The sequence below is a fragment of the Pleurodeles waltl genome, chromosome 3_1 (assembly GCF_031143425.1).
Source record: "Pleurodeles waltl isolate 20211129_DDA chromosome 3_1, aPleWal1.hap1.20221129, whole genome shotgun sequence".
NCBI classification, from domain to species: domain Eukaryota; kingdom Metazoa; phylum Chordata; class Amphibia; order Caudata; family Salamandridae; genus Pleurodeles; species Pleurodeles waltl.
The window spans coordinates 649,300,651-649,313,279 of NC_090440.1; the positions used below are offsets into that span (position 1 = coordinate 649,300,651).

The following is a 12,629-nucleotide window of genomic DNA, read 5'->3' on the forward strand; positions in this document are numbered from 1 at the left end:
AAAGAACTCAAACAACCTACCCCTGGTGTGCGAAGAAGTGGTTGTGCCAGTGCTGAAGGTGAAGGTTGTGGTCGGTGCTGTGGTTGTACATTCGGTAATCTGACGGTTGATTGTGCCATTGGCTGCACAGGTTGCTACAAAGCAGCTGCCCAGGTTATCACCGGTTCTGTAGATTTCTTCATCATACTTGTACTTCTTGCCATCGTAATAACAAAAACAGGCTGAAAAAACAAGCATGAAGTCAGGGAATAATCACGCTCCTAGGAGGTCTAGGGTGATAGCAAGAAAGACTGTACTGCACTTGCGACCCTTGACATCTTACCTTCAAGGTCATAGTTGCATTTCAAGTCATTGTCAATGCACGTACTAGTTGGAAAGAAAGTAGACATGAGTTATAAGCCTCACAAACGTATATGCTCTGTTACTTTACAAAAAAAACGAATTTTGTTGCCGGCTACACGGCCAAATTAGACACATTTTAATCAAGCAAGAAAACATGCAGATATTTTTTTTTTTCCTTCGCAGAATTCAGCTATAGGTCCTAGAGACCTAAACAGAGGGCTGTCACTAGGAAGGACAACCAAAAATGATCACGATTAACTAGGAGTTAAAAAAGGTAGCAATCACTTATACAGAATCACATACAGTATCACTGCCCTGTCACTCATCCTCGCTTACCATGACATGCAGTTCTCTACACCGAAGGTTTTGGTCCCAGGTCTGTAGAGGTTGCCATGATTGTCATAGCAACCACAGTAAGCAATGCAGGCCATATTCTGCTCATCAAAGTAGGGTCGGTCCTCTGGGCAGCTGGGGTAGCAACCTAAAGATTTCAGGAAGAAAAAGGATGAAACTAGCACAAAACAGGGAATTTGTGAGAAAGAAATGAATCATAGCTTTCTGTGCTTGCTTATTTCCTGTCAAAGCTTTTCGAAACCCACTGAATCGAGCTATCAGGGAGGGTGGCTTCGATACTCCACTTTTGTCACAAATTTGGAACATTGTTCGTTACTGGAGGAACTGGCACTCAGCCATATTTCTTGCAGATTAGTTAATAAAACATCCCTGACTTTATAAATTAGAGGAGAACTAGCACGTGAACAAATGAGAGATTTCTAAACAATTTGGTGCCTAATAAATGACAAGGAGAACTAAGAAAGGTCAGGAAAGTGCCAAAATAACAAGCAGTAGCTATCACGGTGGTGCTCCAAATACTTTTTCTGCCATGGCCCATAGTATCAAGACTATAGAATCGTTGGACAGAATGGGTCTTGGGGCAGACATTTCTGAGGCAAAAAGCTCTACCTGTCTACAGTTTTCACCCATCAATATGTTGGATCTCCTCGCACATTAGTATTAGTCTGACAATGGCAGTGATGCTAGCTCTGAACCCGAGCACATGAGCCTGGGCTGGGAAGACAACTGCCAAACTTCTCTCCGTTGCACCCTGCCTATACCTCTACTATCCAGTATGGTATATTTCAAATGCTTCTAATTGCTGAAAATAGGGCAGATTATTGATAAAGTTGAGTTCATGTTTTTCATACCTTCCAAGCCCGGCAACTCATAAAGGCATTTCCCACCAGGGTTGGTGCAGGTTTTCATGCAGGGAGCACCGCATGGTTTGTAGTGCCACTCACAGTCCCCATCTGGGTTGTAGAAGTCGCAGAACAGAGCTGCAGAAAGAAAGACAATGGAGCAATTCTTGTCGTTTATGTATTTTGCTATTCCAGCAATGTGTTGTGAACTGCATATGCAGAGGTGGTTCCTTCTCAATGGCAAAGAGGCATCACCCCCCAGGCTAAGCCAAGAGCTGAAAGATAAAACAATATTTAATTTAACAATTTATCTTTCAGCTGCTGGCTCAGCCATCAGCATGTTCAAGGAGATGTGGACTGGGCCACGGGAGGTGTGAGGTCGGTGGGGGAGGAGGAGAGAGTGCACCTAAGTGTGCATGTGTGTTTGGCCAGCTGTCTCAGACAGGCCAAACACACATGCACACTTACTGTGGGTTGTGTCTGAGCGGCAGTCCAAGCGGCTCAGACCAATCCTGATAATGTTTTCATGATAGGTTTAGCATGACAGCAGTGCCAGCATTGCTGGGGAGCCTGTGCAGGTGTCCCAGTGAATGCCGGGACACCACATCGAGGAAAGGAAGAGGAGCAACATAACAGGAGGCGGAGGTGATGGCAAAAGGTTAGTTTTTATCCTATTTATTTTTCATTCCCCCCTCAACTATCCATTCCCCTGCCCGCCCCTTCCCTTGAGATTTACAGCAGCCGCCGCTGTGTATTTGGCTAGAAACATGCAGCTTTATGCAAGACCACAGATTTGCAATGACCTGACAGACACAATGTACATGAGGGATCAGGGTAAATGTTATTAGCAAGTTAGGCATCCACAGTTTGCCTGAGGCGGTCTTATAGTATCTCCTTGCAGTAGTAGATCTCTTCTAAACATCATTTTTTGTACATTATCTAGTACTATATGGAAATGTAACCATATTCATGTACCTGGTTAACACTAGGTGGTAAAACTGAGAAATCCTTACCTGGGGATGTCAAGAAATTCTAAGTTGGCTTTTGTCTAGATGTAGACTTTATAAACTTCACCAAGAATACTTGTAATAAATGTACAATCTGAATATTCTATTGAGATAGTGGTTAATTTAGAGGTTAGCAATTTATAAACTTTACCAAGCATACTTGAAATAAATGTAAAATCTGAATCTTCTAGTGATATAGAGGTTAATTTAGGGCTTGGCAAACAGGACACTCACAATGTAATACCCTGTCCCTCAAACTGATGGCCTGTCTGCCCTAATTAGGGAGGATGATGTTATATCCTTTTTTTTTTTGTCAAGGACAGAAAATAACAAATGATGAACCCCACATCCAAAGAAAAACTCCGTGGGTGTGCAGGTTTAATATTTGTTTTGTTTTTCAATAACAAACTTTGGGAGGTTGGTTCTGAGAAACAAAAACGTTGCTAAAGTTTTGGAGACTGCCGTCAAAACCGGCAGAGGCTGTCCATCAAACATTGAGGCCCGTATTTATACTTTTTTTAGCGCCGCATTTGCGCCGCTTTTTGACGCAAAACGGCGCAAACCTACAAAATACAATGGTCTTTTGCAAGTTTGCACCGTTTTTGCGTCAAAAAACGACGCAAATGCGGCGCTAAAAAAGTATAAATACGGGCCCGAGTACCTTGACAGGAACTGCTAAGGCATCAGTTCCTGTCAAGGTGAAGGGATTAACACTGTACCAATGCGGTCTCTAAATTTGCCATACGGTAGTCTATCAGGGTGGCAAACGTAAAGTCCTCCATCACCCTGACAGACAGTCTAACATAGTCAAAGTCTAGATCAGGCCGATAGTCCTATACTTATCACTGAAGCTGATCATGCTACTATAATAGCTACATGTTGTAATGAAGAATATTTCGATGAATATAATAGTGAAACCGACTATATTGAACTCTCAGAAAGCAACACTTTCAATTATAATTAGACAGAGAGTATTAAGTTAGTGTTTATAACAAATTTATTTTTGAAAAACTGAGTTTTAGCCTCCTTTTCTCAAACTCGCCCTAAACCATGACCTATTCCAAAACCTAATCCTAATTATAAACCTAACCCTTACATTAATCCTAAATATGTCACTTAACCTAAGCACTACTCTTCGCCCCACCCCCTTATTAACTCAAACCCTGTCCTTTGCTGTACCCCTAAACGTATTTACTCCCAGATGCTGTTGCCCATATAGCACATTCCTTTTTCACTGCGCACTAAAAAATATACATCTTTTCAATCTTAGCTTTTTTTCGTTAGTGGGCCACACTAAAATGCACTATAACTACATTTCTCCAAAGAGGATTCCTCACGATGGTATTTTTAAATATATTTCATACTGACAAGACCGATTGTAAATCAAACCACTATTGAGAAATTAGCAGAAAGTGAGGAAACGCTTACCATTCAAAACCCATCACTAGGTAAGATTTGTAAATGAAATATAGGGGAGCACATTCACCCATCCTTGAGACGTTTGTATTACATATTGGCATGTTTGACATTCAAACACCTCTGTAGGCACACAGAGTGCCCTACAGGCAGGTTTTCACCAACTTCGGTTAGACACTATTGCACTGTGTGAATGTGCAGTGTGTCCCTTTGGTTCGTTATTATATCTGGTAGAGAGAGACAGATAGATAGATAGATAGATAGATAGATAGATAGATAGATAGATAGATAGATAGATAGATAGATAGATAGATAGATAGATGTTCTCACAAGTATGCCGTGTATCAGCAGAATGCCTCGCTCTCCTGTACAATCTCATGAGGTCAGTAAATCCTGGGTAATTGAGAGTTCTCTTTCATTACTGTAAATAATTCTAAATATAAATTCCTCTCACCCTTGAGATTTTGTGAAATTTCTAGTCTTAGCTGAAACAAATTCAAATGAAAACTAAAAAAACGTTTTTTTTTTTTCAGGAAGCAACAAATTTTCACACGTGTAGTCGCCAATAAATCTTGACATTTCTCTCGGTGTAAACAATTTTATCTCTCACTCAATGATTTATGCTGCAACTTCCCTAGGTCATTAAAGTTTTTCAATTGCATGTTCTGTCCACGTATACGTACGGCATATATTTGGAGTTCTCCAGTGAATGCAGACTCCAGCCTCACTGCAGGCCTGGGCGTAAGAGGCGACAGCCGTACAGAAGCACTCACAATCCCCTCCTGTGTCACAGGCACAGGAATCAGTCACACAGGCCTCGTAGTATTTGCTTGGGTCAACCTGTGAGTGGAAAGAAACACAAGCACTGTGAATGGGATGATACAATGTGTATATTCCATCTATATTGTATTAGATATACAAGTGTGTTGTGACTTGATGCACCAAGAAGACTTGTGACTCAAGAACCAGCGTTACCTGGGAGTGGCATGTTGAGAATGCGCTGCTTTTGATGATGCTGCACTGCTTCTGGGACCAAGCTTTTCTGTACGGATTGGCAGTACAAGGGTCCTTCGCTTCCAAGGCATCTGGGCAGGTGGGGCTGGCTTTCCAACTGTTCCCGAATTCAAGTACATCCCCAACAACAGATTGGCTTCTGGTAGTGAAGTCATTGATACCATTTGAATCAAAGTTGCCACAGAGACCACAAATTTTGCCCTGTGTAAAGAGCCAAACAAGTGTGGGTCAATAGTCTCCTTTCATCACAAGCGTTACTAAAATACTGAAAGAGGCTTGCATTGAGCTTTGCGCCACATCCATCCAAAGACCATTAACAAAGACACAACATTGCAATCATAGAAACTGTTGCTTTTTCGTGGGGGAGAGGTTGTTAGAAACATCATTGAACTTTAACCCTTTGTGGTATTAACTTACTCATACGATGACTGGCTCCTCTGAACACTTGTATTGTCCTTTGATTAAATCCTCACCTTAAATTTTGAACTGAGCTTGAGGAACATGCTGGTCTTCTTGTCCCACATGATGGCCACTCCATGTTTTGACTCGATCACCATGTAGATGCCTGTAGAACGGACATTGTAAGGTATGTTCACCGTGCTGTCTCGTTGCACCACATCAATATGTTGCTCATGAAGGATCAGTTCTTTACCCTGGAGAAGAGACACGATCAGTGAGGTTGTAGAGAGGACAAAGAACAGTCTCAGTTTGCAGTGAAATTAAACTACTCCTTTTCTTTACAACCTATCTAAATTATCTCTACTTGTAAAAAGAAAACAGATTGTTCATTTATTGTGCCTGTTAACTTCTGTGAATACGCAATAGAGTGGTTTATGCTATATTGGTCTATAGAGATTTGCTAGAATACATAGCTGGCTGATCCATACCTGCCCAATTAATAATCAGAATTATTGAATGAGTACATGCTTTGAAATTATTTTTCCAATGGTAATTTATTTTTGATGGAGGTTGTCAGTTTTCAGTACCTGGAGCTAAGCACTCCATTCAAGCCCAAATAAGAAACTGTGTGAGAGCTGTCAGTATAGCTTTTTACTTCCATGCCTAATCAAGGGTCTATATCTCACTTCCATGGCTGACAAAGGGAGCTCATTCTAAAAGCCAAACCTCAATAGTCTCCACTCTGCTGGATCTCTAACCAGAGAGGAAGATCTTGATTTAATGGCTATTCACTTCTTGTCCGCCACACTAAAACGTATGAAAGGGTGTCATTACTTACAGGAATGAGGGAGGTTTACAGAAGTGTGGTTAAGCACAGAGGGTGGTTGTGCTGATATTACTGACTTGTAGTGAATCCTAGTTTGTTTTAACGGGATAACAGGCGTTAGCTTAGCCTTTGGCTTGCAGACTCGTGCCCCTGTCACCTAGTGACTTTTAACCTACTTAGCTTGCTCTGTCTTAGCCCATTTATTTAATTTATTTTTCTAAGATGGCTGCCTTGTTTATAGTTAGGCCATTTGTTTAGTTTTATGTTATCAGTGCCACCGCGCTAAGGCATCAAATCAATAGACAAAGACAAAAAAACTGTAGGTGTTCACATTAGGTACTTTCCCTCTTCACGTTTTTGAGGGAATTGTTTAAATTAATTACCGTCCCAAGCATGCTGTGTTATCTATTGTTGGGAACAACCTACGTCAGGGGTCCAAGTAGATCTGTATAAATACATCACACTTCATACATATAATCAGAGGGATTCCGACCAGATGCTATCGCTGCTATCGATGCTGCACGTCGCCTTGACGCTGACCCGGACTTCGTGTTCCTCCAGAGTCTGAGCACGAGACCTCATTACAAGGTAACAAGGGTTGGGGGCTACTTCCAGGGACAAGGCATTGGCAGATTAGGTTTAACATACCAAGCTCTCCTCTAGGTAGAAGGTTAGGCCTATTATGATAGGGTATTAGGGCATATTATACACTCTATGTCTTTCCATGTTATTGCAAGATGGTGGGAGTCTTCATAATCATGACTCTTGCCTTTACAATTCTATCTCTTGCACTGTTCATTATCCTAATCATTACAGCCCATGCGATTTACTGCAGATTGCAGTTTGTATTGAATAAAAACCATTGAAACATTACTGCATCTTCGTTATTGCCTGTGTTTGGTTGAGACATGATGTATCTGTGAGAAAGGGGTAAGCTCCGTTTAACCACAACACTCCCTGAGATGTCATACTTCTGAGTCCATGCGTGAAGGCTGCCACAAATCACCTTTAACTGTTTGGGTTTTGGTGAGGTACTGCTAGTGAGCCGGAAGGGTTGAGACTACAGCTGCAACTTGTTGTAGGATAGGCATAGTCGCCTACGGACATAAGTACTGTCATCCTTAAACCAGCAGTCTTGCCCAGAGCAAGAGTCCAACTATGACAGACTCACTGGGTAAAGAGCCCTGGACTTCCAACAGATGGGAATTGCTGTAAATCCAAGATGCTGAGGCAGCAAATACTAGTGCACTCAATGTCATAATTAGTCATATTCTTAATAGATGCTTGATTGAGGAAACACTTTCTGTTTATAGACAGAACACATGTAAGTTCATCAATTCATTCAAAGCATTCGTAGCTGTTTGCTGAAAACAGATACTTTAAACAAAATCAAGTTAGTCTTGTTGTTATGGTGATGTTAGATGAATATGTGGCTTTCGTTTACCGCTAGAGCTCCATTCTGCTTAATGCAGACATTTCCATTCATTCACAACATGCGCTACTCACCCCTAGGAACATCCGAATGGATTTGGAGCAGGTGGTGCCAGTAGTGCCGCAGGGGATATTCTCAGTGATTACTCGGAAGGTGCCAGCAGTGCTGTTGCCACAGTAGTCCTGAGGAGAAGGATATTGTTAATTAATATGCAATCATTCTCAGCAGGTTGTGGGCTGTGAGAACGAGCGTTAATAGAATATTCCATGAGAGCAGCACCTTATGTGTGCGTACCTGAGCCAGGGTGTATTGACAGTCCCCATTGAAGCTGTAGCGCTTGCTGTCGAACGTGATGTAATGTCCATCGCCATACACAGTACAGGTGCCGAAGCAAGGTTTGTCAGTGCATTGCCACATCCGGTTCTTGCAGGTGCTGTGAGCAAGAGTCACTCAGACATCAATGAAGCAGTGCAGCCGAACAAGTACACCGTGATCATGCCCGCAAAAAACATTCCATGCACATGCTTTAGCGCTTTTGTATGCAGCTTGAAACCCAGAGTTACTTTTTAGATGCAACACACTGACCAGACCCAACCATACACCACTGAACCCGCTTCCCCGGACATCACCCTCAACAACTGGACCCACATCAACACGGAAGAAACCAAATCCATCATGAACTCTATCCACTCCGGCGCCCCTTCGGACCCCTGCCCGCACTTCATCTTTAACAAAGCCGACGACATCATCGCCCCGCACCTCCAGACCGTCATCAACTCTTCTTTTTCTTCTGCTACCTTCCCCGAATGCTGGAAGCACGCTGAAGTCAACGCCCTACTAAAGAAACCTACGGCTGACCCAAGCGACCTGAAAAACTTCCGCCCCATCTCTCTTCTACCTTTCCCAGCCAAGGTAATAGAAAAGACCGTCAACAAACAGCTGACCACCTTCCTGGAAGACAACAACCTGCTCGACCCTTCACAAACCGGATTCCGAACCAACCACAGCACAGAAACCGCCCTCATCTCAGTCACAGACGACATCAGAACCCTGATGGACAACGGTGAAACAGTCGCCCTCATTCTCCTCGACCTCTCGGCTGCCTTTGACACCGTCTGTCACCGCACCCTAATCACCCGCCTACGCTCCACCGGGATCCAAGGCCAGGCCCTGGACTGGATTGCCTCCTTCCTCGCTAACCGCTCCCAAAGAGTTTACCTCCCTCCGTTTCGCTCAGAACCCACCAAGATCATCTGCGGCGTACCTCAAGGCTCATCGCTCAGCCCGACACTCTTCAATGTCTACATGAGCCCCCTCGCCGACATCGTACGCAAGCACGACATCATCATCACCTCCTACGCCGACGACACCCAACTTGTACTCTCCCTCACCAAGGACCCCGCCAGCGCCAAGACCAACCTACAAGAGGGTATGAAGGACGTCGCAGATTGGATGAGGCTCAGCCGCCTAAAGCTGAACTCTGAAAAAACGGAAGTCCTCATCCTCGGCAACACCCCGTCCGCCTGGGACGACTCCTGGTGGCCCACGGCCCTCGGCACCGCACCGACCCCCGCAGACCACGCCCGCAACCTCGGCTTCATCTTGGACCCTCTTCTCACCATGACCAAGCAAGTCAACGCCGTGTCCTCCGCCTGCTTCCTCACTCTCCGCATGCTCCGTAAGATCTTCCGCTGGATCCCCGCCGACACCAGAAAAACCGTGACCCACGCCCTCGTCACGAGCCGCCTGGACTACGGCAACACCCTCTACGCCGGGACCACAGCCAAACTCCAAAACCGCCTGCAACGCATCCAAAACGCCTCAGCCCGCCTCATCCTCGACGTACCCCGCAACAGCCACATCTCCGCACACCTGAGACACCTGCATTGGCTCCCAGTCAGCAAAAGGATCACCTTCCGTCTTCTCACCCACGCACACAAAGCCCTCCACAACAAGGGACCGGAATACCTCAACAGACGCCTCAGCTTCTACGTCCCCACCCGCCCCCTCCGCTCCGCTGGCCTCGCACTTGCTGCCGTCCCTCGCACCCGCCGCTCCACGGCGGGTGGGAGATCTTTCTCCTTCCTGGCGGCCAAGACCTGGAACTCCCTCCCCACCAGCCTCAGGACCACTCCGCTTTCCGGAGACTCCTAAAGACTTGGCTGTTCGAGCAGCGATAACCCCCCCTTTCCCCCCTAGCGCCTTGAGACCCGCACGGGTGAGTAGCGCGCTTTATAAATGTTAATGATTTGATTTGATTTGATTTGATTTGACACACCTTTCATCTAATAATGCAACCAGTCTTCAGATCACATACTCCTTGTAACGGCATCAAACACTGAGGCACATTTTCTCGCATAACCTTATTCCCTACCTCAGTTTTCTAACTGCAACACCATCCTTCCCTTCTCTTGCTACCTCTTTGAAGCAGGACATTCTGGGCAAACACTGACCTCAGGTCCAGTGCCCATGAGTCTCTTCCTGGTCACTTCTTCTTCTAGCTCGGGGGGCCTAGATCTTAGCGTGGGCAGCATTGAGGGCTTACTCAAGTCAAGCAGGCGCAGGCAATGAGAGGGGACAGAAGGTACATATCTAGATATGTTTCTTTCTTCGTTACCCTCATCTGACCTGGAATGGGCTTGTCCCTTCTACACTGGAGGCCTCCTGCCCACCCGTTCTGTGGCTTCTATCAGTACTTTTCTTTAATGCAGTAGAGTCCGATCCATTGAGGTCACTCTGATGTTCTCCTCTTTACAGCAGAGGAGCGCAACACTGTATTTGTCTTTTTTATAACATTTAGACCAGCTCAGATGTTTTATGTTTATGGTTGGATTACAGTATACGACTATTCTGTCAGGTCTCACATCTTTCCTGATGCCCAATTTTATATTATCAACAAATGTAAAACTAATCCCTGGACACCATTTTTTAGTTCATTGCTTGACTAATAACAATTGTCCTACATTAAGCCATGACCTACTGCACTTCCAGTCTTTTCCAAGCAAGAAACCACAAACCTTCCCAAGAATATTTTGCTTAAATGAGTTAAGCTCCTAGATTCAAATCCTAGTATCCATCTTCAAGCAGCCTTGTGTCATTGATTAGTTTCCCCCATAGTCCTCTAGGCCATGATTTAGCCATGACATTGCATATCAGAGATATCCAGAATTGGCTCACAAAGCGCCAATTCGTGCAAAAATGACTTCTATTTTAGTAACTGTATGTACATAAATATCATACGGGTTTTCGTTAAATACGACAAGATGTTGGTCCTTGGAGAACAACTGCAGGCAATCCAGGATATTTTACATGGCCCCACGTCTTTTGAACCAAAGAGGGCAAGTGAAAAGCCATACCATGACTCCAACCCTGGTGGATCAAAACTGGACGCCCCTGGTGAGGTTCAAGGAAATTACACTCTCTTTCTTTAAAATCGGCGCCTTGCTGTAGAAGAGGGCACAGACATTTCTTGGGCATGATTTTAACCAAGACCTGGTGGTTCAAATTAAATCAGTGATCTCTAGCAAGGGTACTTCAATTCTAATTTCCCATGGAGCCATTTTAATTAGCTGCGACTCGTTTTCTCTTTGTTGTGGAGGAGCTAGAATGCATCGTGTTAACACTGATGTAGGAACGATGTCTGATGGTGCCTAGGCCTGTTTAGCTTGCCCACTATCTACGAAACATTCTTGCTGCAAGAGTTACTGGGGTAGCATGTGATCACCTGCTCAGCTGTTGCAAAGGGCCCAGGTGTTAATGACACTGTTTGGAGACTGCAACGAGACGTCTCCCCGGCCCGTTTTCACAGTTACGACATGCACGAGTAGTAACATGGTGTAGCAAGCGCACAGCCCAGCTCCCTCTTCCCGGCCTCAGCTTATAAAGGATGGTACCCTTGACAAGGTTCGAGTGGCAGTTCCTACCAGGTGTTACAGCTGACGGAGATCTCCTCGCCAGGTTGGTATTCAACCTCGTTGTGGACACAGGGACAGGCCTCTTCCTGGATGCAGCCCCCTTTGCCGTCCAGCACCATCCCCTCGGGGCAGACACACCCGGACACGCAGTGGGTGCTGAGCTGTAAAGTAAAGAAAGAAAAGATGGAGTTAGCAGAGCCCAGGCCAGAGAAGCAATAGAGCGAGTTCTTCGTGCTGAAATGGTCCACAAGAAATGCATTACAGTCTGCAAACATTTCACAGCCAGAAGGCAAGTCGCCTTCCTTAGCGCCAAAGCACCCACTTCATTTCTCTCCCCCCACCCACCCCAAGGCACTCACGCATTCCACGTCGAAGGTCTGGCAGCTCTTCTGGCACTCGGAGCCCTTGGTGCTCACTGAAACGTTTGCGCAGTCGAAGTACATCATGGGGGCCTTGCACTCTGGAAGTGGGGAGAAAAAAAGAGAGGCTGTGAAAAAAGGAGAGGCTGTGAGGTCCTGCCTCGATACCAAAAATAATGTTTTACCGCTTGTTCTATAGGACGGTAGGTTTCTAAGGAAAAGGCCTCAGGACAGTAATGATGGGGTAATAAGGGTAAAGATAGCCGCACTTCCAGGGAGGTAATCGCAGTAGTAGAAATTATCCAATAGAAAATGGTGCAGGTAGTCAAAGTGCCTTACTACCCATAGGCACTGATAATGTGTGAGGCTATACACAAATAATAATAAACAAAACAGACCACAGCACACGGTTTAAACAGTATGATGTAAGTAATAGGATCCGCAGTGCATGAGTTCCAGATGGACAGGACAGAAGAAGAAGACGGCACGTAGGTATTCACATTTTCTAAGGACACCGTTTGGCTGAAGCCAGAACGCGATATGCAACGGTGAAGCGGCGGGGCCTGACATGGGAATGGTACCGTCCCTCCCATATAGCGCGCTAGATCTTAGCCTATCGGATTAAACGTTTTTTAATCTGATCATATGTGACCATTGATAATCAGTTAAATGTGAGAGAAGTGTCTAAGCGTTACTTGCTGGGAGAAGAAAATTGACCTCAAAG

General features: G+C 45.0%; 1 protein-coding gene across 1 annotated transcript in view; it reads right to left on the minus strand.

Moving 5' to 3' along the window:
• LOC138284409 (mucin-5B-like) overlaps positions 1 to 12,629 on the minus strand; it is a 64,206-nt gene that overhangs the window by 21,106 nt on the left and 30,471 nt on the right. The window contains exons 20-30 of the mRNA XM_069223146.1: positions 11,906 to 12,006; positions 11,556 to 11,707; positions 7,927 to 8,065; positions 7,707 to 7,814; positions 5,449 to 5,628; positions 4,937 to 5,176; positions 4,645 to 4,801; positions 1,548 to 1,676; positions 679 to 823; positions 323 to 366; positions 21 to 221 (exon numbers count right to left, since the gene is read on the minus strand). Coding sequence (XP_069079247.1) covers positions 21 to 221; positions 323 to 366; positions 679 to 823; positions 1,548 to 1,676; positions 4,645 to 4,801; positions 4,937 to 5,176; positions 5,449 to 5,628; positions 7,707 to 7,814; positions 7,927 to 8,065; positions 11,556 to 11,707; positions 11,906 to 12,006 — 1,596 coding nt within the window. The remainder of the gene's footprint in view (positions 1 to 20; positions 222 to 322; positions 367 to 678; positions 824 to 1,547; positions 1,677 to 4,644; positions 4,802 to 4,936; positions 5,177 to 5,448; positions 5,629 to 7,706; positions 7,815 to 7,926; positions 8,066 to 11,555; positions 11,708 to 11,905; positions 12,007 to 12,629) is intronic.